The sequence below is a fragment of the Corvus cornix genome, chromosome 3 (assembly GCF_000738735.6).
Source record: "Corvus cornix cornix isolate S_Up_H32 chromosome 3, ASM73873v5, whole genome shotgun sequence".
Classification (NCBI taxonomy): Eukaryota; Metazoa; Chordata; class Aves; order Passeriformes; family Corvidae; genus Corvus; species Corvus cornix.
In genome coordinates, this window is record NC_047056.1 from 99,812,384 (window position 1) to 99,836,415 (window position 24,032).

At 42.9% G+C, this 24,032-nt stretch overlaps 1 protein-coding gene across 1 annotated transcript; it reads right to left on the reverse strand.

The window, feature by feature from the left end:
• Positions 1-268: 268 nt before the first annotated feature.
• YWHAQ (tyrosine 3-monooxygenase/tryptophan 5-monooxygenase activation protein theta) lies at positions 269-22,852 on the reverse strand. The gene is made up of 6 exons (XM_039568748.1): positions 22,699-22,852; positions 21,292-21,676; positions 5,439-5,562; positions 2,878-3,041; positions 2,406-2,501; positions 269-1,339 (listed from the first exon to the last, which is right to left on the reverse strand). Exons 2-6 carry the CDS (start codon positions 21,583-21,585, stop codon positions 1,280-1,282), a joined length of 738 nt encoding a protein of 245 aa, XP_039424682.1. The 5' UTR covers positions 21,586-21,676; positions 22,699-22,852; the 3' UTR covers positions 269-1,279.
• Positions 22,853-24,032: the final 1,180 nt, after the last annotated feature.

Here is a 24,032-nt window from a genome sequence, read left to right on the forward strand (position 1 = left end):
ATGAAAGAGTATCAAGAAATTTGCTATCTTTTCTTAGGTCACTACTAACGTGAATCCATTTCCTCTAGTAGATTTAGTTATTAAGAAGTCCACATGTCAGAGTAATTGTGAAAAGTTATCTGGGATATTTTTTTAAAACAAGTTCATTTAAAAGCAGACTTTTAAGAAGTATGCAAAAAATTTGAGAAAGACATTTCCAGCACAAGATACTTACATTTAAGTTCAGCCCTTAAGTTAGTATATGGAATTGTTACAAGTCAACAGTAGGTGGTTTATAAAATGTAATTTTATTTAATGTTACTTTGCTGTTACAGAGGGCATAACATTTTCACAAGGCTTTTTTGGGACTACAATCAATGATTAGCAACACACAATAGTGGTCCAAACTCTCTAACAATCACTGGACAAACTTGACACCTTCTCACATGTGCACAAACCTGCATGGAAAAGTACTAAATTTTATACTTGGACATGTGAACTTCAATTGGTTTTCCCATTCCAGTGTATCAAGAAATGACATGCACTTTAGTCTGCCAAAAAGCACTGCCTGTACTCCAGCAGTAACATGCTGCTTCTAATACATAGTAAAGTGAATACCAGAACTACAAAGGCAGGAGTGTAAGTGAACTTTTATTGGGAAGGGATATCAACTTAAACAGCAGCAACTGAAGATGAAGAGAAGCCCCTGTTTTTGAAACACACAAGCTTCTGTATTACATGATATGGGAAGCAACTCAATTTGTGGTTTTCCAAACTTTAAATGCTCAACTTGATCTGGCCCAGAATTTCCATATTCCTACTGAAACGAATACACAGTAGCATGTGAAAGTCAATTACGGAAAGGAAACCCTGCAGAGTAAGAAGGGAATGTGGAGAATTAAATGCTATGTGGAACACTCTTTAGTTGCATTTAACTACATTTTCATATCTTACTGTAATACAAAACACAGTCAACTGGCAGGAACTGGTTCAGATTTGTTTTTAAATACCAGGTACACTTTAGTCCGCTACATAAGTGTTTGGAAGTTACTTATGTTTATATGAAATGAAGCTATTAATACTTTTCTACAGCAGTAACCGCACACCAGGAAGGCCAGGACAAACACAAATCAAGGAATGGAGTTTTCCCAAAGCTGCAGTGTGAAAAGACTATAAATTGATTTCCATACACATGGATGGGTTTTCTTTGCTATAGGAAATCCAAGTGGAGCTATAAGGAATGGAGACGTGTAAAAAGGTTTCTTGAGAAGGAAAGGGAGAATGACGCCCCACGTGCAGTTTAGTTTTCTGCACCTTCTGCAGCATCACATTCTTCTCCTGCACTGTCTGATGTCCATAACTAGAAAGAAAAGAAAAACAGCATCAGCTTTCAGAAGTCCAGCTCGAACTCCAAAAAGGGACAACTACTGACTGTAAGGAAACGATAATGAATTAGACTTAAGGATGGCCACAAAGTACCAGGGCACTGGCGCTGCACAACCCTGGCTTCCAGTGCTTGCTGGGAGAGGGGTAACTGGACAGAGCTCAATGAGCTGTTAACATGCCCAGGGCACAATGAGCTTTGCCCCTCAGGCAGAGTAGATGTGTTCTTATTGGCCCCAGCTTTTGTGCTTAACAGTGAGCTGTGCCATCGATGCCAGGCCATTGAACAGCCTCAACAACACCTCAACAGGCAACTTCCATTTCAAATGCAGCAGTCTGAATCTTGCAAGTGTAAACTGCCGGTTTGGTTATTGAAGCTAAGCACTTTACACTGCTAACAACAGACATTTCTACTGAAAGAGTACTGCAAAATAGTAAGTGTTGCTGTAATTTTAAATACAGTGAATATTCAGAGAGGGTATTCCCTGAAAAACTGCCACAGTTGCATATTTTAATAGAACTTAGCTGTTCCAAAAGGCACTTTTCTTATATGGTTAATCATTATAATAGAATACTCAAACAAACTGATTTTATTCTTAGTACACTGAAATTTCAGAGCTTTTAAATGAAAATCAGGACAACAAATAAAGCAAGCTACACTGGATGTACACCAGGAGAAACTTTGTTTTGAGGTAGTCAACAAAACAGTTTGAGTAAGATTCCCTGACAGATCACAGATGACCGTGTTTTAACTCCTTGTCCTATCTTGTAAGTTAGGTTGGGCTGAATGCTCCTTCTCCTGTCTACCATAAGGCCAAACAGGAAGAATGTGAGCTAACCAGGCTGTTATTCCAGATTACACAGCATGAAGTTGGACATAAACTTACACAACATTCAAACTAAGTTATGAAAAGGTATCATAGGTAAACAGCCCAAGTCAGTGCTGTGCTTTGCACTAGAGCAAAATAAGGGTTTCTTTTTTCCATCACAAATAAGCAAACAGCTGGTTACAGAACCAGATAATACATAAAAAAGCAACTTACTGTTAGGTTGTCTCTAAGCAACTGCATGATGAGAGTACTGTCTTTGTATGAGTCTTCGTTCAGTGTATCAAGTTCTGCAATTGCCTCATCAAATGCCTGGAATAATTAAACCATCTTTAGCCTTTCTATTAACTGATCATTAAGCAAGCAAAAGCTAAACCTATCAGTAAAGGTAGCTTAAAAAAAAAGGCAACATTAGAAGTTAATGACCTGAATTGCTCTATTTGAAACAAATCCATAATAAAGGTATACTAAAAGCTTGCCATGCTGCTGAAAATTTAAGTCACATTGTAAATACAGCCTCTGCTTGTACCCCCTCCAATCCCACTAACAATAATGAGCTTGGAAACCAGAAACTTTGAATAGAATCATTTCCTTCACAAACTCTAAGAAGTAATAATTCGTACAGTTTTAAGCATAAACTCTCTTCTACTTTCCCTGCAGGCATACCGGGAAAAAAAAATTGACTTACTGTCTTTGCCAGTGTGCAGGCAAGCTCAGGATTGTTGAGAATCTCATAATAAAATACAGAGAAGTTAAGAGCTAGACCCAAGCGAATTGGATGTGTTGGCTGCATCTCCTTCTTGCTGATGTCAAATGCCTCCTGATAAGCTCCCTGTGAGTTTTCTATTGTTTCTGTAAAAGAATGACAAACAAAGTGGTTTTGGGTTCGTTTAAATTTTTTAAAAGGTATTACTGCTTAAATCACTCCATTAATGGGAGGCTGAACAGTGCTGTACGTAAGCCTGTTCTTAAGAAAACACTGCACTTACTTTAATCAAAGTAATGATTTTACGCCCATCTTAAGTACAGCTGCCACTGACAAAACACAGGGACCAAACTAAGCTACTACAGAGCAAAGGTATTCAAGAGAGATAAACACAGAGAACTTGGTAAACACAAGTATCCAAGATTACTGTATTGCTTCAGTGGCCTCTGATACTTTAGGTGAGGGGGGGAAAAAGCATTTGCGCATTACTTTTTCTACAGAACTCCTACTTCATTCCTTGCACAGGATGGACATGTTCATCTGAGTTACGTGTGCAGAGTAAAGAAGACCCTACTTCTTGAGGAAGTTTGGAATGCATGTACGGCATGCTCCTGAAAGACTGAAGGTTTGCCTCCAAAAACTGCACATAGACAGGTCAAGACAAAAAGCCCCAATGTTGTGCCCAAAATAACTGGGATAAACACCACAGAAAAAAGAGGTTGCCAGGTCAGAAAGTACTTCAGGAGTGCTACCTATAGTCTATTCCAGATTCACTTCTGATAGACAACCAAAGGGCCAACAGCTGGGCACTGGCGCTATATGTCCTGCAGAATGGAAGGAGACTGCAGGAAAAGAAAGGTCATTGTCAGAGCTCAAAATACAGCTCTCTGAGGGACCTACTACTGGAACTGCTCTAGCAAATGCTGGTAAAAGAGCTTGGTAAGTAAAATGTAGTAAGCTTGCAAAAGAGTCAAGACAAATTTGGATTTTCCAGTATTTACACTGTAATGAGTACTAAAGGACTATCCATTTGTTGAGAACAGGTGAAAGAAGGCAAAAAACTAGCAAATCCAGGAGATAAATTAGCTTGTAAATACATAAAATATATTTGAAGCTGAGAAAATAAACAGATGCTTAGGGATGGAACATCAGAAAAGCTTAAAGTCTTGAAGTTTGCAAGAAGTTAAAGTGGAAAATGTCCATATGGTAATGCACATAAGCTGTAACTTCACAGCTAAACCCCAGCAGGATCTGTTAACAAGGTTGTATCAATCTCTCTTGCACTGTATCCCCTATCAGCATGTGTGGCATTTAATTTAGCCGAGAGGAGCTGGTATTTCTGTGCTCGGACAAGCCCAGATTTGTAGCTGTTGCTTGAGACAATGTATAAATCAGATGATCTCTGTGAAAAGCAAAGGCAAGTTTTCTCTGCTACCCTTGGACTTGCTGGTGATACTTGACTCAGGTTAAGGGTTAAGAATTTCTGAATGCAACGACATTTACTCCATTCTGTATGTCTTCATCTTTCAACTTGAATGCTGCTACAATACAAGGAGACTAACGAAGCCTTTACTGAAGCAACAACCAGTCCCGTCCTCCCACTTTGCAATGCAATCAGTTTCAGGCAGCCAACACTGTCAGATCCTGCCATGCCCAACCCCAGGGGACAGTCACTGAAGCACCCATGTGCTCCAACAGTCCCTCTCCTTTGTGTAACAGCATTACTGCAAAACTAATTTTAGTTTGTTATGTAGAAATAGATAACTAGCTTATGCCATACCAAGAGTTTTTAACATCACAACACTATCTGGGTGCCTTGCAAGACAGTTTTAATAATTAATTCAATACATCTTCTCAACGCACAGTTAAAATCTTCCCCAGAAGAGGTTCCTAGGTACTTACAACTACCTATGCACATGTTCTAACTCCTAGGAAAGGTGTACAGTCTCAGGATGACCACTATCAAGTAGCAGTTCCTAGGCCTTTTCTGCTGAATCCAAAAGGGCAAACTAAAATTTCAGGAACCGTATTATTCCCATGAAAATCAATTAGAGTACAGCTCACACTTTAGGGCTAGAGTATCGACCTAGTAATTTTGTTGCTTCTTTATAAACTCAGGAGACTACAATGAAGTCTGCTTCACAGTGAAATGGTTAAAATTTATAGATCAACAGGACTCCAATATGGAGTACAAAATGTTACAGAGATTTTACTCTCCCACACCAACTTTATTTTAGTAAAGAATTACAGACAAACAACATTAAATATATTACCATACCTTCACCTACATTGTTTTCCAGAAGCTCTGAATAAGCATTACGGAGGAACTTTTCAGAAATTTAGGGTAGCTGACAGGAGCACCAGCTGAAATTCCCTGGCATACTTAAGGTCTATTCAGAGTTTTGCTCTCTGTCTGTAGGAAAACTGGAGATTTCCAACTGAAACACAGCTAACTCACGTGAATTTGGAGTCTGTGTATTTCATTTCCTGGCCCCTTACCACAGACCAGAGCTGTGAAAGACCCAAGGCCACAAGGTACTTACGTTTTCTGTCATCACCACAGGCAACTTCAGCAAGGTATCGGAAGTAGTCTCCCTTCATCTTCAGGTAGAATACCTTGCTCTCTGGATTGGTTGCATTAGCTATTAAATATTTGTCCAAGAGCTCCTGAAACAACAACAAAACACACATTGACATATCACAAACACCACTGCAACTAAGTTCAATCTACTTCTCTCCCAGAGGTTTGGATGGACTCAAATGTTTGCTACAAGGCTAAACAGAGTTTTAAGGTATTTTAGATAGATGCACACTTATTTCAACAAATTGTGTAAAGGCACAAAACTAGAGACTGTATTAGGATCAACAGACAACTGTCCAATCAGACTGCAAGGAACAAGGAAAGGTTTACTGGTGTACAGTTTCAGGACCAAGTTTACTTTCAGGATATGCACTTCTCATTTCAAAAACATTGCAAATGAGCAAGCTTTTACTGGAAAAGCAAAACACTACGCAGAAGGTTTCAAAGCTACTTTTTTTTTTTTGCATCAATTGTGTTTATTAGACTTATGATAAGGAATCTCTAGCTCACCTACCACAGGGAGTCAAGGATTCAAACCCATCTAGTCAGCAGCCAACCTCACCAAACTGCACCAGTTCTTTGCAAGGCTCTAAAGGAACATCTGCTCCAGCACAGCAAGGAAGCATCCTTCATATCCACCCTGCCATTCCCAGAATGAAAAGTTATACAGTGCTCTCCAGCACACCCTGAGCTGCTGCAAACATCACTCCCCTTGTTCACAGCTCCCCTACCTGATAACTAGAAGGACAAGGAAAGTTTTGCAAGCCTCCAGCAAGAGAAGGAAAGTCTCTCTCCAAGGCCGCAAGTCATCCTAAGACAGGGGAGAAGAAAGGAGAGAAGAGCTACAGGACTTTCCCTCATAGAACAGGGTAGTTCAGAGAACTGTGAAGCAGGAGAGCAGCTTCTGGCTGACCTTGTCCCTGAACTCCAGAGATTTTACCCAACTCATTATTACAACCACCCATATTCTCCAGAGTTGACAAAAGATGCAAATGAGTTCTGACAGACTCAAGGAAACCCTACAATACTTAGAGCAACTTCACAGTAGGAATGTAAGCGATAAAGATCTGCATTTACTTATTTGGAAAGTAAACAGGTCATAAAAGGAGCAGAAAGTTTCCACAAAGCTTGCAGCTGGCTAGTAAAGAGTTTTGATACAGGAACATGTATCAAAATGCATGAAACTGCTACAAAGGACATATTCAAGGAACTGTAAGCTTTCTGCACAAAAATCCTTAGCACTTTAATCGGCTACTAGAGCACTATAGTCAAAACAAGCTAATGTCAGACACAAACCTACTCCCTATGCACACCACCATACCATTATTACTTCCTTTAACGATCAATGGAACCAGAGCAGTCCAGTTCAAAGCATTTACTCATTCCAAGTCCATTTGAGGTTTTGGCAACTATTTTAAACTGACACTTGAAGTAGGGTACTTCCAATTGGGTTAAAAAAAACATTTTTGCATCCTAACAGTGTGTGTCCCATGGATGTAACACTGCAGTGCCCAGGCAAGCTCCCTTAGAGATCCCCACCAAGGCAGTATGGAAAGTACAGAATCATACTGCCCTTGATACCACCCTAGAGAAAACAGCAGGAAGGTAAGATGATACCAAGCCTGACACACCCTTGCACCTACCAAATCAGAGACAGATATTTTTAGGAGTTTCTGTAAGGCTATAAAACCACGGCCAAAGCCTAGACACCGGCTACTTGGCAAAGGGCAAGTGAGGAATCTGTGTAACAATTTAACACAGTCAAGTATGCAGGGGCTTGAGCAAACATATAGAACAGTACAGCTCACTGGTGTTATGGGAAAAGCAGCAAAACTTTATGCCTGTTTTGAAACAAGAGTTAAGAGGTAGTAGGCTGATGGGTAATACAACCCCCATATTAATACTGTTATTGTGCATGAATCATTCCGTATTAGAATGAGTTATTCCCACTCTACAGATTTCTACAGAGAAAAAAACTTCACATTTTGGCTCGATGCTTTTCCTGCTGCTTTTCCCCTACGACAATGTCCACATCAGCCATAAAAGCACAACATTACACGAACCAGTTTCAAAGTCTCAGAGACAGCAACAAGTCTTAACATTTAAGTTTGATTTTACAAGTAACTGCCCAGAATGATGAAAGGTGACACATAATACACCTATGGTTTAGAAAGGTTCCATAAATCCATCAAGTTTGAACAGCAACCACCAGCCTCTAAAAGCCATCATATCGTTGGGACTGCACTAAGCAGCAGAGATGTGATTTATCCATGTGCTCGGATTAACTGTGCCACAGTCTAAGGAGCACTGACCAGACAAGCAGTGAAGATACTACATGGCATTTTAAACCAGGTATTTCACAAAACTGTATCTTTGATTCATCTTTTAAATGCTGAAATAAAACTTTTCAAGATGTTACAACTACATCAACAAGGGAACAAACAGGCATTTTTCTTCTATGCTTTCCAAAACATAGAAATTTACTGTATACTAAGCACACAAAGTATTACCCATTTTATTACAAAATTCTATCTTTGGAGGTAGCTCTAGGACTAGAGCTGATCTGGCTTGGCTATGACTGAAAAATACTTAACCCCTGGAATCTGGTGTACGCTAAAGAATGTTAACAGGAAAGCTTTAGCACGTCCACTTTAAGCTGAATCTGAACGCTACATTCCCTAGAGCATTAGCACCCACTTTTTCTTCCCCCCAGATGGGGTAGGCCACACACTTCAAGGAATATGAAAGGATTTTGCCATGGTGCTAGCCCTACCACAAGCAAGCAGCACTGTGGCCTGTGTGTCAGTGCATCCTTAAAATGCTGCCTTCATTATGCAGATCTGAAAACCAGTGGCTCTGTCCAAACTTCCGAGAAACTTAGAGAAAAAAGTGGATGCTGAGAATGAACTGCAGTTTTTCAGGCTGCAAAGAGTGGGCTTATTTCCTAGGCACTACTCAGGTGGAGGAGCTGAGTAGCCCAGCAGCTCCCACTCCCAGTTCATCTTGAGCACGTCCTAATCCTTACATAATACAAGTAAGGAAGAGACCTGTGCCCTTGCTTCAGCTAGGGTGGAATAACCTCATTCTGGACTTTACATATTCAGTTTTGTTTTTTTAATAGTCTTAAATGGAACAAGATCTCATTTATGAATCACTTAAGTTAGAATAGAATCCAAACAGACTTTGAGTGAAGCTAATTATTTATCAGGCCAGATGTTAATCTTTCAAATCATTCATGTATTTGGTGTACTTCGTGAGCTGTTCACCTCAGGATATCATCATCATTTCTTGGAAGGCATCTCACCCTCCCTCTCAAAGACAAAATGTTGGTGGGGAGGTGAGAGCAGACAGCACAGTAAGCCAACTGATTTACTTTACACTGCTGTGAGTCAGTAATAGCCAGGAAAACTCACGATTTCCTGCATCTGTTCTGTCATCTTTCCCCACTTGGACTTTTTACCTTTCCATCAGACAGCAATGAGCCAGGAATCCTTATTTTAAGTAAATATTAAATAAAATGACTACAGGCAGGCAAAGCAATGAAGCAGACCACAGACAGCCTCAAAAGTTTTTGTGATAATTTTACTTAGGGAGAGCCAAGCACTGCCAGAGGTATAATTCTGGGATGAAGTGAGGCAATACATTAGACTACCACACATGCTCACATACAGTGAACATGCCCATCCCTTTTATGTATTAAAATACAGCTGCCACCATCACTTAAGAACTGCAGCTCTTCCCATCACCTTCCAAACCAAGCCTTGAACAACCAGCAATTATGTGCTCTGCAACACAGAACAGGCCTCAGAAGCTGCATGAAAGCCATATGATGTCTGAGCTGCTGGCCTGCCCTGATGGGGGGTGACTCTCAGAACCAGGAACAGCATGAAGACGCAAGAATCAAAGCTCTATCCTTAGACCAGACCCTTTGTGTTCCACTGCAGATGCATTACAATGGGTCTGCAGTGTGACAGTCTGTGGTTGGTAGCTGCTGCTTCCCCCACACTAATATATTACGCTCAAGTGGTGTGCTGGTCCTCCTAGAGCATGATGACATTTCCCATCCCACTTCTCAGAAGTGTTGCTCATCCATTTCAATTTATTTCTACCTTCACAGTGTGCTAACACTCCTGTCATCCTAACAGCACCATAGTCTCATACATGATATTCTTTTCTCCTCCTATAGAAGGAAGGCTTATTTATCTATTACAGAGATGCCAGCAACAAAGGGCCACCACTCCCTGGAACAGGTCTGCAGCTGCCTGAAGAAGCCATGGGGGAGCAGGCTGGGAGCCTGGTAGCCCGATACTTCTTCCCCCTGAAAGCTGAGGTTTTTTTTTTTTCTCTCTCCATTGGCAAACTTACTCCTCTACATGCCAAATGAAAGTTACACTTCAATTGCCTATTCACCTATTCTCCATTCTACTCTTGTTCTTTCCCAACTACATAACTATCCCCTCAGTCTCTTTTCCGCTCTGTTTAAGTAGGCTCAAGGGTTGAACATGTGGTACCCACTGACCACTGCAATTAACCTGAGCCAGAAATACTAAGTCAATACATCTGCTCTCATCACTTCCCCATTATTTCAGCTTTATGAAAAGCAAACCCCGAAGGAATGTCAGCCATACCTTTACTTGAAGTGTCTGACACGCACAAGGCAGCTCCCTGAAGACAGAGCGCCTTAATAATTATTTGTGGTGTGTGCATCCAGCCAACATCTCACAATACACTAGCAATCCTCCTCTGCAATTCATGTTCCAGTTCCACTCCACATATGCTGTTACCTGTTTTCAGGGCAACACCTCCTTTAAAAACCTCACGTCAAAACAGGAAGTCCCACCACTCTCTCCCCATCTAAGCCTATTTTAAAAGGCAAGACTGATTGAAGCATTAAGTTCAATCACAGTGTACACTAAATACTTTCTGTACAACTTAACTACAGGGTAGGTTCAAGTGGCAGAAAAATTCCACTGCTATCTGATCTGTGCTGTTCTCTCCTCCCGCATATCCAACTATAAGAAATCTCAACAGCAAAGATGAGTTTGGAAAAAACCATCTTGGATACCAAACTGACTTTTTAGCTTCCTTCAGCAGTTGTGCCATTTAGAATTGGACTTCAGTAAGAGCAGCAAATACACAAGTCTAAGTCTCCTCATACCTTCCAATACCAGTAGCTAGTGGATATGTTCTTCACACTTAACGATGCAATACCAGAGGATGAACGTGAACCAGGTCAGCTCCAGAGATTACCTACTCATCACAAGTGGTTTGATGCCAATTTTCAAAGCAAACTAAAGACACCATGTGCCTGGGTATTGACAGAAGATCTCAATGTGGTAAACTCAAGTAACCCAAAACATTTACAACGTCACCATCACTCAGATGTCAACACCTATGACATGTTTGGGTCACATCACCAGCACCAAGTTATTTAATGTTATGCTGTTAAAAGACTGATCTACATTGCCATTTGCGTTTCTCACTGAGTGCAGCTTATCATTAATTTTGCTCCACCAGAAGGAAAAAAGTCAATGTAAAAGCAACCATCAGAAACAGCAATGCTCTCCAAAAGTTTGTCCTGTAAGTTAAGCTGCTGCATGGTATTCAGCAAGGAGGAGTTTCAATGTTCTAAATGGCTGGCATAGAATTTTCTGAATTAAGTCTATGTTAGATAAAGTTTGATTTTTCAAGTCAGACTGTTTCAGCAACACCCTTGAGACTAAAGCCCATATATCTTACTTCAAGTTGTTTGAAATACCTTATTTCAGCACCATCTCCATTTTCTGGGAATGTAATTTTAAAGGCTATTTTTAAAAGTGAACTTCCACACCATTTGTGGGAAGTAATTGGTATTTGCAGGTTTTAGTAATTTAAAACAATGTCCTTTACCTGGCTTGAACTCCTATGACACAAAAAGCATCTAGAGAAAAAACAAAATCCAATAGTAGTAATTTTTTTTGACAGAAGAACAAACTAATAAATATTAATACATATAATATTAAAAAAATTATATTCCTCCTCACCGCATAATGGAGGAAGTTCAATTATATGGAAAAAAGAGAGAAGAAAAAAGAAACCAAGCTGAACTTCTGCTCAGCAGCTCTTAGCTGTCCAAGAGTTCCCAGACCTGCCAGCAGAGGAGGTGTCATCGTTCCACAGGGTACCGATTTTTCACAGGTTTTACAGGAACTAGACTGTAACTAGACTGAGTTTTGTTGTTGTTTCCTAGATGTTTCTTCCTACTCTGAACCAACACTGAATGTTCCCTATTTTGAGCTTTCAAGTGCTTTTGCGTTTTTTGTTTTGTTTATTAAGGAGCACTGAAGCTCACCACCAGAACAGATGCTGGTTGGGTAACAGCAAGTAACTGATTACTTAATGTTGTACCCCACACTAACTGGCCAAACCCCACAGAACAAAAAAGTTCTTCACATGCAAGTGAAGAAACTGTTTCAAAATAAACCTACTTTGAGACAAGGTTCCTTAAGAATAATGCACAAGCACAGAGTGCATGTCAACACTTCTTTTAGCAAGTTAACTCACCACTCTGAAACATGGATTCAACATCAGAACCCCATCTACATGAGCAGCTTGCGTCCCACAGGAACAGTGTGAAGTGTGTGAGGCTACATAAATTCAGCCAGGACTACAGTATATAAAATATTTGGAAAAAGTATTCAGTCTCAAGTATTTTTGAGGGTCCATCCAGAACCAATATAAGGGAAAAAGACTTAGAAGCAGCATACAGAGAAATGGTTTCCACCCTAACTGCAGTCAAAAAGCAAAGCTAAAAGTTGGTGAGGCAGCTCAGACCAACATCACCTAATATAACTTAAATGTGAATTTAAACACATCAAATATTCCAAAGTCTCTGACAGCACACATGATTGGTGTGGGCTCAGACCTTTCAATAAGGCTTCTACTCACAAATGACTGCCTGTTTTAATCATCCAGTGAAGTGGTATTTAAGACTTCTTGTCTATTTCAAGTATAATCAGTCATTCCAAAGTCCACAGTATGACTCACTGCAACCTAGGTGTGTTTTAACGTTCAGCAGTTGTTTTCTTGAAGGGAAAGGAAGAGTCCCCTGCTGCAACAGTAAGATCACTTTACTTTCAACAGTGTAATTTTGCGCAACTAAGTTCTTCATCCTTCAGGACTCAAGCTCTATACATCAACTCCTCTTGGGAGAATATTAAGTGATTTTCATACAGACCTCTTCAGACTAACAGCATTTCAGTTTATGTATTGAGGAAAATATGTGTGCACCTTTCCAGTAATGGCATGGCCTTAAGATGACCTGACAAAGCACTGTTGAGAGCAGAGACAAATGTACCTGACATGAGAACAGAGAGGGTGACCTAATTCCTCTTTTCCATTTGGTTCCATGTCTTTGTCTACACAGTTTTAAAAACTGGCAGTCAATACCTAGGATTGGCCCTGAATGAAGTATCTGGAATCCCACTTAACAAATGCACTGGAAGCCTGAGCTGCAGCACGTCTGCCCACACTATTCCCACCTGGTGCTGAGATTAATTTAATCTAGAATTTACACTCACTGTTTATACTTCTCCTCAAACAAGTTTAAAAGTTCTGTGGTCCCCAGAGAACTATGTAAGCCAGGAACTAGAAGTGTATGGAAATGGAAGTTCTTCTTTCTATAGATTTTCAGACAAAATGAACAATCCAGTGCAAGTCAGAGAATTATTTAAGTTTTTATGGAACAGCCTAAAGTTTTCCAGTTTCCCCCATCAAATGTAGAAATGAGTCTTTAAAAAAAGTCATCTTTTCAACAATTATAAATTTTTGATGAATTAATGGCTATACAACACAGTCAAAAGCTTTCAGGAAAATTTCCTTGGTATCTGACAGATTTATCTCAAATTGATTCTAACATCCTTCCATGACTGCATTTTACATATTTCTAATTCCTCAAAATACTTTCAAGTGCTCTTCTCCTCTTAGCAAACATGCATTTTAGACACCAAATTCTTCTTCATAATCCTGGCTATCTAAAAGCTTCTTTCAGCATCCATTTGTGACCTTGCATAACATGATAGAATCAAACAAAAAAGCCTGAATTTTCATTTAAAAATACTTCTATGCTCTGCAGCTACAGAAGCCCAAAGGTAAGATTAAATGACTGACTGAGGTATATCTAGACTAACAGCACTCAAAAGGAACACCAGCACACAGGAGTTACGTGGTCTTAAGGTACATTGCCCTTACACAAAACTCATTTTGACTTGCTTTAGTTCTCTTCTCTCTTTGGAAGCCCTTGATCAGAGGCTTGGGACCACTGAAATTCAAAATGATAACACAACATCCCTTTCTTCCCATTGCTTAGTGTAGCTTGGAAGAGCCTTCTGCATCATCCAACTTCATCTTGAAGGAAACCCAGCAATACGTTATTTCACTCAGTGTATTAGGAGTATGCCAGTAATTTGTTATTCCCCAAATGAGACAACAATGCAGCCTAACCTTAGGTCAGAAAAACTAAAGGCAACATTTCAGATAACTTGGCTACAACACTATCTCACAGAAAGTGAGCCGTGACTTTTTGCTAAGGTACTGCTACCTACTTTTACTAAAACAATTTCTGCTTACAAGAATTTTGCAAGATGTATTCAACTTCAGAACGAAACTTCCTGATGAAGCTTTATCCAGGAAGGATGTGCCTGTCAGTCAGGTAACAGTGTATATAGTGTACTGAGAAAGTTACTATTAAAGCAAATGGAAATGTTTCCGTTTTCAGAGCTGAACACCACTCCTATATCCAGCTACTTCAGTGAATGGATCATATAAATTAAAGCAGAGAATAAAGAGTAATAGAGTGTCTTGGGGTGACTTGATGTTGTATTCCTTATCACTGCACTATGCCCAGAAATTAGTATATATGCCTTTCTATGCCTTTAAACTGAGCCTGAGAGGGGAGAGAGAACAGCGTACTTTTTCAAAGCAGTTTGTTTTCATGTTCTGAGGACGGAGATAAAACCTGTCTGCTTCTGCAGAGCGAGGGTGGGGGAAGCAGCTTGCTTGCTTTCCAGCCAGCTTTCGGCCAGTTTTTCAGCTCCTTTTCCTCCGGAGAGTTGAACATTTGTTTTCCTGGGACTTCATTTTTCCTTTTTATCTTTGCTGGACTGTTTCAACATCAGAATACATCAGGAGGAATTTCCACTGAGGCCTTGGCCCTGGAGGGGGCCCACCACCCTGTCCCAGCTCCAAGGAGGGAGAGAGAGACTACGGAGGGACTCTGAAATTTTCCCAGGTTTTTCTCTCCACAGAGGGAGGTTATCTTATTTAGCATTATTCTTCTTCTCCCGTGTGTTTGTTAAATAAATAGTTTTTATCTCTTTCACTTTCCTTCGAGGAAAATCCAATTTTTCCCGAACCTGGTGGGGGAGGGGTGGTTGTAACCTGCCTTCTCTCAAGAGGATGTATTTCTAAATTTGGCCAAACTGGCACATAGAGCAAGTAATAAACCTTTATCGATGTTAGAAACTGGTAAATCAAACCCTTGATTACTTTAACAAATTTAGCGAAAGGCACAAGCAAAATCATAGCTAATTCAGGACTTCCAGTTCTTAGATCTCGACATCTGATGTTTTCGTGGGTGCACAGACCACAAGATGTGAAACTCAGCACTGAAATTGTTTTGCTGCCTCTCATAAGTGCCCAGCTCACACAAACTGGGTACTGTTATATATTCAGATATACAGGATGGATTAGCAATTGACAAGCTTACAAATAAGCAGTATGCTCAGCTGAAGTGTTCTGATGTTGGTTCCAGCTTCCTGGGATGCAGAAAGGATGAGGAGGAACTTGTAAACACTCATCAAATGAACTTGGTGGAGCTATACTGAGTAAGTGCCACAAATGCAGTGCCTGAGAATAATTACTTACCTTACCTGTCTGTGACAAAACTGGCTTCAAGTTAATTGGCAGTAGGAAAGCACAACCACAAGTACCATCAAGGGGCACCTGGCCCCTCAAAGACCAAGAGTGTAAAGCCAAATATGAAAACATTGATTAATCAAGTGTGCACCCTCACCTACCAAATAACAAAGTATATCCATGCACTTTTACCAGCCCTTCCTCTGCTATCTTCCTCACTACCTTCCTTTCTTTGAAAATCGGTCATCCCCCATTACTGAAACCAGAATACCAAGCTGCAGTGCCTGTACAGAAATGGGTACAATCTACAGCTTTAATATTGTGCTACACAACCCCAACTTGTGCCATCATAAAGAAATCAAATGCTAATAACCTTCAAACTCAAGTGTGCTCTTTCCTAATCAAGTTCTCTCTCTCTCATAAACAGTCTTCTGTGTTTTACTTCAAAAAGCACCTATCACATTAGTATGTAAGGCAGTAGAAATGCCTGTGAGACAACTGTCTAGAAGCTAAGCGTGACAGTGATTTACAAAATCTGTTAAAAGCTTCACTGCATGAGCAGAAAAACAGAATTTGTGGTTCTGTTTTCCAGTTCTACCTAGTGAGCACATCCTGCTTTCTCAAGGCCACCAAACCAGTAAATGTCCTCCAAGAAATTTAATAATTCTAGCCAGCATATGGCTGTAGGGGGAGGGGGCAGCAAGCAATGACTGCATGGGATGGAGGCTTCAGCAACCATCAAAATTCCTTGAACTGTTTTTAGCTGGACTCTTTAACAGTCTGCAGTCTGTTCAAGAACCTCAGTGTGTTCTAGGCTTTGTTTCTGCAAGAGTAAGTCCTTTCTCAGAAATGATTCCATTTTCTCTGCACAAGAGTAAGGATTCCAGCAGCAGCTTCTACTGAAGGATGACAGAGAAGGTAAGAGAAGGCAAAACTATGAATAAATAAAGTTCAGATCTAAGTTTCAAGTACATTAAAGTAAAAAAAAAAATTAAAGTATTAAGCTCCACAATTCTTACCACAAATGTGTTGACGGTTGCTAGAAGTTGTGCTAAGAACACAAAGGAAAAATCATCTCTCTCCCCACAAATAACTTTTCATAAAAAAACATTATTTATTCCAAACTATTAATTTAATTCACATTCACTCCACAATTCTGGATTTGTCAAGAAGTAACGTTCCCAACCTGACTTTCATGAAGTAGCCTTTCCTTTTGGTCAGTCACTTAAGAATTGTAAGTTACTTTAACTTACAAAGATTTAAAAATTAATACTTGAAACACTGTCCCAACCATGACTGGGACAACTAACTCAAGTCCAAATGTAGTATTAAGTGACTAGCATGTCTAACCTTCAAAATAAAACTGCATCCTACATAATTCCCTGTATCAAAAGACTGTATGTAATACCCTTTTACTGGGTTTCACCTCTATACCACATATATTTTTATACAAAGTCCGTCTGTTCACTGAAAATAGGAACACAGAGACAAAGGATTCACAAGACATGAAACTCTGGTAAATGATTTACATACCAGCATGAAGCTGATACCTACTGCATCTGCCAAATTTTTGCATGTGCAATAAGAAAAATAAAGATTTCACTTTTCTGTAGGCCAAAGGTAGCAGTATGGAAGAAACAGAGCTATGGTCAAAGTTATCCATCGTAAGACATCAGATATTTTAGCTGACATGAGGAATCTATTTGCTACTGCAAGAAAATGCCAGCTTCATTTTCAATGGAGCTATGAGCTTGTGCTGTTGAAACAAACTGTTCTAAACATTACCTTATAGTATGGTGAGTTTTGTTCTACTTATTTTAAGTGACTAACCTTAGAACTAGATCTACAAAATGGATAATCAGAAGTCAACACTTTTTTTACCTGTTTTTATTAGCTTTTATTGTTTTTTAATTATGTGAAGCAGCAGTAGGAACAACATTGCAACCTTGGGGGGAGGGTGGGAGGGAGGAAGGAAAGGGAAGCTGGCAAGAGCAACACACCAATCCATGCTTTCAACAATTAACAGTGCAATCTCACAGAAGATCAAAGCATCCTATCAGCCTTAAGACAGTAAAAATACAGATAATATACACCTTATAGCTAAGAACTACTTCATTGCAGGCACTGCCACAGGGTACCAAAAAGAGTCAACAGCACAAGTAATGTGACTGTTCCTGCATTTCTAAAAGTTCAGAATGCCCTTGCTCATTTCTACAGAAACGGGCCAACATGGGCCTGACACAATACAATGTAAAAATGTTTACAGAGGACACTGTGAAAACAGATGTTTGGAAAAAACTGAAAAGCCTCAGGTATGTAACTTTTCTACACAAAATTTTTAAAAAATATTAAAAAAACCTTTTAAGTTTCAGCTAGAGATACCAGAAGCAACCACCAAGATACAGTTGTTTTCAAGCCCTAATGATCTCAACTACAGCATCTGCATCAAGATTTAAACTGCAGGCAAGTAGTTATCAAATCTCATCTCTATTACTCCAAGAAGAGCTCCAACACATCGGGACCTAAAACCTGAACACACACAAACAAATGCACAAAAACCCTCAAGCTGCAGGTGGACAGCGCTGCCAGGCAAGGGCTGCCGTCCTCCCTGCCTTGACACTACTAAAGAACAAAGGAGCTTGAATGCAACACAAGTTATAGCCATGCAAAAGGACCAAGGCTCTCAGAAAACCCACCTGTTTAATCCCCAGAAAGGTTCAAATTCAAAAGTTAACTTTTTAAAAAACCTAATGCCACTGAACAGTGGAGTGTGCATACAATTAAGTAGGTCTTATATTGTACATTCCATCTTCAAAGTTTCCCACATAATTTCACTAATTATATGAAAGGTGCTGCTGCATCCACCCTTTCTACATTATCTAGTACCCCATGTCTTGAAATCACTCAAGTCAAGAGAAAGCAACATGAACTTTGTGCTCAGAGAGTATATGAAACATAGTTCAACTTTATCTTGAAAAAAATTAAAGTTGCCAACCTGTTTCTTTATTCAATGAGAAGAAAGTTTCAAGAACAGTTTTAACTATTAGTCACAAAGGATGACTCAACATTAATTCTCTACATTACCAAAGAATTAGTCAATCAATACAGGGAGTTCAGCAAAACCTCCTAGTGTACCTTTCAAATAAAACATTTGTGCAAGTTGTTTGACAGCCATACCATTTCTACATTAGAGAGCCACTCTCACCTGAAAGGCCAGTCATAAAATTAAGTTAAAAAGCATTCAGATCATGCCTACTTGCGAGATAGGCAGTTAAAGAATGACAGTTAAATAATCAGTAAAACTTTGATTTTTATGTATATACCTATATACATATATCTCAATGTCATTTGGAATGCTTGTATTCTAGTGGTGATCAAACCATGCCCTGAAACAATACCTTACTTAAGTGGCTTGGGACACTTTTTGCAGGAAAAAAGTAATTACAGATTCAGTGTTGCTGATATTTTAATTTAAAAATTGGCACGATATTTAATGCTAGCACAAGTATTTCTAAATGAAGATTTAGAAATATGCCATACCAGTAGATAAAAAAAAGCCTTTTGAAAAAACTGTTAGTAGTATGACTAACAGCAGTCACACTCCACCCAACACACCCACCCCTGCTAAATCCAAATACTTCAGATGACAAGCAACCTTTCCATACTACTTGCCAGCAGTTGTTACAGTTTAGCTGCCATCCTAGAATTAAAAAAGCATCTCTGAGATTCAGCTGAAGAGATCTGAAAAGGCTACAAGCTGTTACCATAGTATTAGTATTGGAGAAATCATCATTCAAAGGAGGAGCCAAAACCATCGTGTGGCTCAGCTTTAAGAAACCCATCTTCTGTAATGCCTGCTCGTCGTGAATTCCAGCCTCTCAGATGCTGACTCATGGATCATAGGAGTGCTAGATGGAGAAGGAAAGGGAGGGAATCGGAACGGAACATAACTGCACACGGTCCTCAAAGGAGGAATAAAAAACCAAAGGCTTCCATTTCCTCCTAGCAAAGGAAGGCACAGCTTTGCAGCACGACAGGACAGGACAAGCATGCTCAGCTGTACATTTCAGTCTTCACTACTTCCTGCATACTTCCAGGCCGGAAGGGGAACGTTGCCAACAGGCCATTGCTGAGAACAGAGAAAGACTACAGTGCATTGAAAAAATCATCTAGCACAGGAAAAGCTTGCTTTCCCTACATCAGAGGTCTGTGCTAGCACAGCTACCAGAATACCTGCTAGCCACCATCAGATGGGGTGGAATAACTTCAGTATAGACAATGTGAGAAGTGGTTCACTGCCTCTCCCTGTGGAAACACAAGCTCCTTGCCAAAATGGTAAAACCCATATGGGATTTTATGCATCACCTTCTCTAAGGCACTAGATATGGTAAAAGGACAAAGGGAGATTAGGAAGTCTGAAGAGTGAGCTTTATGTGGAGGTCCCAGGAAGTTAGTTCTGAAGTGGGGCACTGAGTAGAGAAGAGAAAGAAGAGTGACACAAATGCTGGCACTGCATCACACAAGCTTCTAGTGAAACTCTTGTCACAGGAAGTAGAAACCCAAAGTACATCCCATAATTTCATAACGGTGAAAGTTTCACAATTTCAATACACCTGTAACTGCAGAAACAGTTTTGCTCTTGTGGAAGGGATGGGCTCTAAAATGTGATAAGGAATTAACTCAACTGATTCGTAAAGCTAATAAATATGAAAATTAGTTTCAAGAAAAGGTAACTCACTTTGACAGACTTAGAAAGAACGAACAAACCTAGGTGGCAGCACACAAGGAAGCATATAGGTATTTTCAGCACAATCCAAAGAATTCCCTTGTGCGTGAGCCAGAACACTTAATCAAGAAGAAAATTCAGTTACTTCCAAACCAGTCACCTTTAAATTCATGTCTCCTAAACCAATCTAGAAGAAATTTACCTCAAAATTCTTTATTTCCCTACAGACTTGCTTCCTCCTGTTCTCACATTAGCAATACTAGACAGCAAAAAAAACAAAGGTAACTAAGAGGAGCAAATAAATCACTGAAGACGATCTGCCACACAATTACTATTGCACTACGCACATGCAACTTCTTGCAGCTCCCTGGTCATGCAGAACAGGGTCCAGCAGCCTCCACACTGCTGACACACATCTCTTTGAGCTCCTACTACAGTGCACTACAGTTTTCCTATCAATAGCATCTGGAATTCTGCTGCTTCCACAGAAATGAACTTCTGGGCTTTGATGCATGCTTAGGGTGTCATTCCAGCCTTTACACCTTAGGTTTTCATTGTTCCGTAATTACTGCAAATTCACCTCGAGGATACCCTGAGAAGTCAGTGTGCATCTAACAGAGTAAATTTCTACATGTCTCTTTCCCACCTTCAATACAGATGTCTCAGCTTATAAAGTCAAATTTATGTTAAAACATTCCTCAATATGTCTCTTGAAGACCCCTTGAGAGTATTTTTCTTCATGAGGAAGTAAACAAAATGCACACATGGTTTAAATGTTTGTAACAAGTTATGAACTGATCTGAATAAAAGAGTTTTCATGTTTTCAGCTTATCCTATGAATAGGCAAGTTTACTAACCACAGCACAGAGGGTAAATTCCCTGTATCTCCACAACTACCTGGTGAAATACTGCATATGGATCACTCCACCCGAATATGTACCTCACAGATACTCATTTTGAGTATCTCAAATGCCTCTACACATACAGGGTCCATAGCATAGTGCAGCTGATCTTCCCTATCACAGTGACCCCACATAATGGTTGTAGAAGTTACTGCACTGACTTCCCCTACCCCAGCACTTTGCATAATATGCCCCAGCCGAGTTCCCAGTCCTTCCCCCAATACAGCAGCACACTTAAATACTGCATTTCTTTACCTTAAACAAAATAGAAGAAAAAACAAGTCCCCACTTACCAGCACCGTGGTGCAGATGGACCTGAGCTCAGACTCCACCTTCTCCCGATAGTCCTTGATAAGCTGCATCTTCTTGTCACTGGTGTCTGTCTTCTGCTCGATGCTGGAGATGACCCTCCAGGCCGAGCGCCGTCCCCCCACCACGTTCTTGTAGGCCACGGAGAGCAGGTTGCGCTCCTCGTTGGACAGCTCGGCACCCTGCTCCGTTACTGCCTTCATGCAGGTGGCCATGTCATCGTAGCGCTCGGCTTGCTCAGCCAGCTTGGCTTTCTGGATCAACTCGGTCTTATCCATGGTGGCTGGCAGTGAGACAAGAGCAGTGTAGTAGCAGAAGCAGGAGAAGCTGGGGATGTCACACTATCAACACGAGAATGCACCTCAAAACCTGACAGAAAGAAGACAGTAACCATGATGGTGGGATAAACACCACCGAACACGATCCTATCGGCACCCACCGCAACCCAGCAAAAAACAAGGATCACTGTGAGCCTTGCCTCCCCTTCGCAATCTCCAGGTGCTTCTCCTGAAAAGACGGACTGCAACATCCTGCCCTTCCATGCAAGGCTACGGGAACTCGTCCCAAGGGTCCACCCCTCGGGAAACCACGACCTAGAAACCCAGCCGGGGAAGGCACACTCGGTGCTATCCAAGGGACGGCAGGCTGGCGCCCGAGCAGTGGAAATAGCTGTTTTTCCATCAGAAAAAAGTCATCACTCTGCTTTTCCTCCGTGCCCTACGTGAGCCTATTAACATGCCCTCTAACAGGGAGTCGTGGAAGGATTCCTGGTTACCACCCAGCCTGAGGCCCTCGCCCAAATCCCTACCCCCGTGTGCTACGAGCCCTGCGGGCGAGCGCCGGAGGCAGGCGGGCATGAATGCCGAGACTGGCGGGAAAAAATACATAATAAAAGCAGCAAGGCGAGGTCGGCCCCGGGGAACACGGCAGGGGCGAAACCCCTCCAGGACCCGCCTCCCTGGGAGCGAGCGAGGCCGGGGCCGCGAGGCCGGGGCAGGGGCCCTGGGCGCTTCTCCTCCCCACGGCGGGGCGCAGCAGCCCCGGGCCTCCCGGCTGCGCCGGCGGCCGGAGATCCGGCCCTCAGCGCGGCGGGGGCCCCGCGCTACGGGCGGGGAGCGCGGCCGCTCCCGGTGCGCGGCAGGGGGTGCGGTCTCGCGCCCAGAGGCCGCGTCCCCTGGGACGGTGGGGGGCGTGGGGGCGGCCGGCGGAGTCCCCGTGGCGACGGGGCGGGAAGAGGAAGCGGCGGCGGGTGCGAAATGGCGGCGCTGGCTGCACCTCCCGCTCCCCGGGGCCGCCGAGCTCTCCACGCCGCGATCACAAAATGGAGGACACGGCGGGAGGAGGCAGCGGAGCTGGGCCCATCCCGCCGCCGGCCGCGGCCTCGCGCTCACCTGGGTCCGCCGGGCTGTGGGGCCGGGCCGCGCCCGGTCGGTGCCGCGCTCGGGGCTGTGGCGGAGAGAAAGAGCCGCTCCCGTCTTGGCCGAGCCAGCGCTGAAGGGCGTTGGCGCGCGCACCGACCCGCTGCCCGGCCCGCGCCCACGCGGCCAATCGCGGCCCGGCCTGCGCGCCAGGCCCCGCCCCTCCGCGCACCGCCGACCAATCGGAGCGGAGCGCGCCGCCGCGGGGGCGAGCGCGGGCAGGGCGCGAGCTCGGCTGGGCCCGTGGGCTGCGGCTGGGGCCACGGGGTTTCCTCCAATGAGATCCAGGGTGGGGTGACGTCACTATCTCCATGGTGACGCCGCTACACCCACCCCCCCACCCCCTCCGCCCCCTCCCCCGCTGCTCCCCCCCCCGCCGCCGCCCAGCGCCCGGCACCCGGGACCGGGAGGGGGACGGGGGACCGGGGGAGGCAGCGGGAGAGGGCGCGGGGCTCCCGGTGGGAGGGCCCGGCCGAGACGCTGCCCGTGCCGGCGGCGGGGCGGGGGGGCCGGGCGAGGCGGTGCCCGCGCTCGCACCACGGCGGCTGCTCTTCCGCCCGCGGGCGGCCGCGCCCTCGGGCCGCCGCTCCCCGCAGCGCCGGCGGGCGGTCGCTCCCGTAGGAGCGGGCGGCGAGCCCGGCCCCGCCCGAGCTGCCCCTGCGGCCGTTCCGGAGCGAGGCCGGACGAAGTGCGGGTGCTGCCGCCGCCGGGTGCCGCGGGGCGGCCGAGTCTCGTACAGGCACTGCGGGGCTTCGTATTCCCGAGTACGTGTTCCCGGGGCCCCGGGGGGTGAAGGCAGCATTTCCCATCAGCAACTGTCAGTGTATTTGCTTGTTTTCGTCCTCTTGATTTCACCTTAATTCTCTAGAGGTCAGACCATGCTATGACATACCATAGTAGCGTGTTACCCACCCGTGACTGGGTAAAGATGAGGCACCCATGGCCATAACGTTGGCCGAGTGGGTGCATGACTTTGTGTGCACTCGCGCTGCCTGAGCCTCAGAGGATGTGGTAAGGACACGGTGGGTTTGTGCTGTTGGTCTTGCCATACAAAATCAGGTCAAGCGAGGTCAGGTTCTCCAGTGTCTGTGCAGTACCAAGTCTCTGCGTGAAGTGATGAGATCTCTCACCTTTGCTTTCAGCATCACCAAATATAGTCACACTGAGGAACTTCAGCATCCCGATGGGATGATGAATTCTGTGAATCAACCTCAGGATGTTACTGTCTCAACTCATAAAGCTCTTGGTCTATGTTTGGACTAGGACCGGGACTATGCACATGGAAATTTGAGCTATGCTGTGAACAA

Coding starts and splice junctions, on each gene's coding strand:
- YWHAQ (XM_039568748.1), bottom strand. CDS start 21,585: ATGGATAAGACCGAGTTGATCCAGAAAGCCAAGCTGGCTGAGCAAGCC. Junction 5,563..21,291: donor CCATCTGCACCACGGTGCTG/GTAAGTGGGGAC, acceptor TTGTTGTTTCAG/GAGCTCTTGGACAAATATTT. Junction 1,340..2,405: donor TGCTTAGAGACAACCTAACA/GTAAGTTGCTTT, acceptor TTTTCTTTCTAG/TTATGGACATCAGACAGTGC.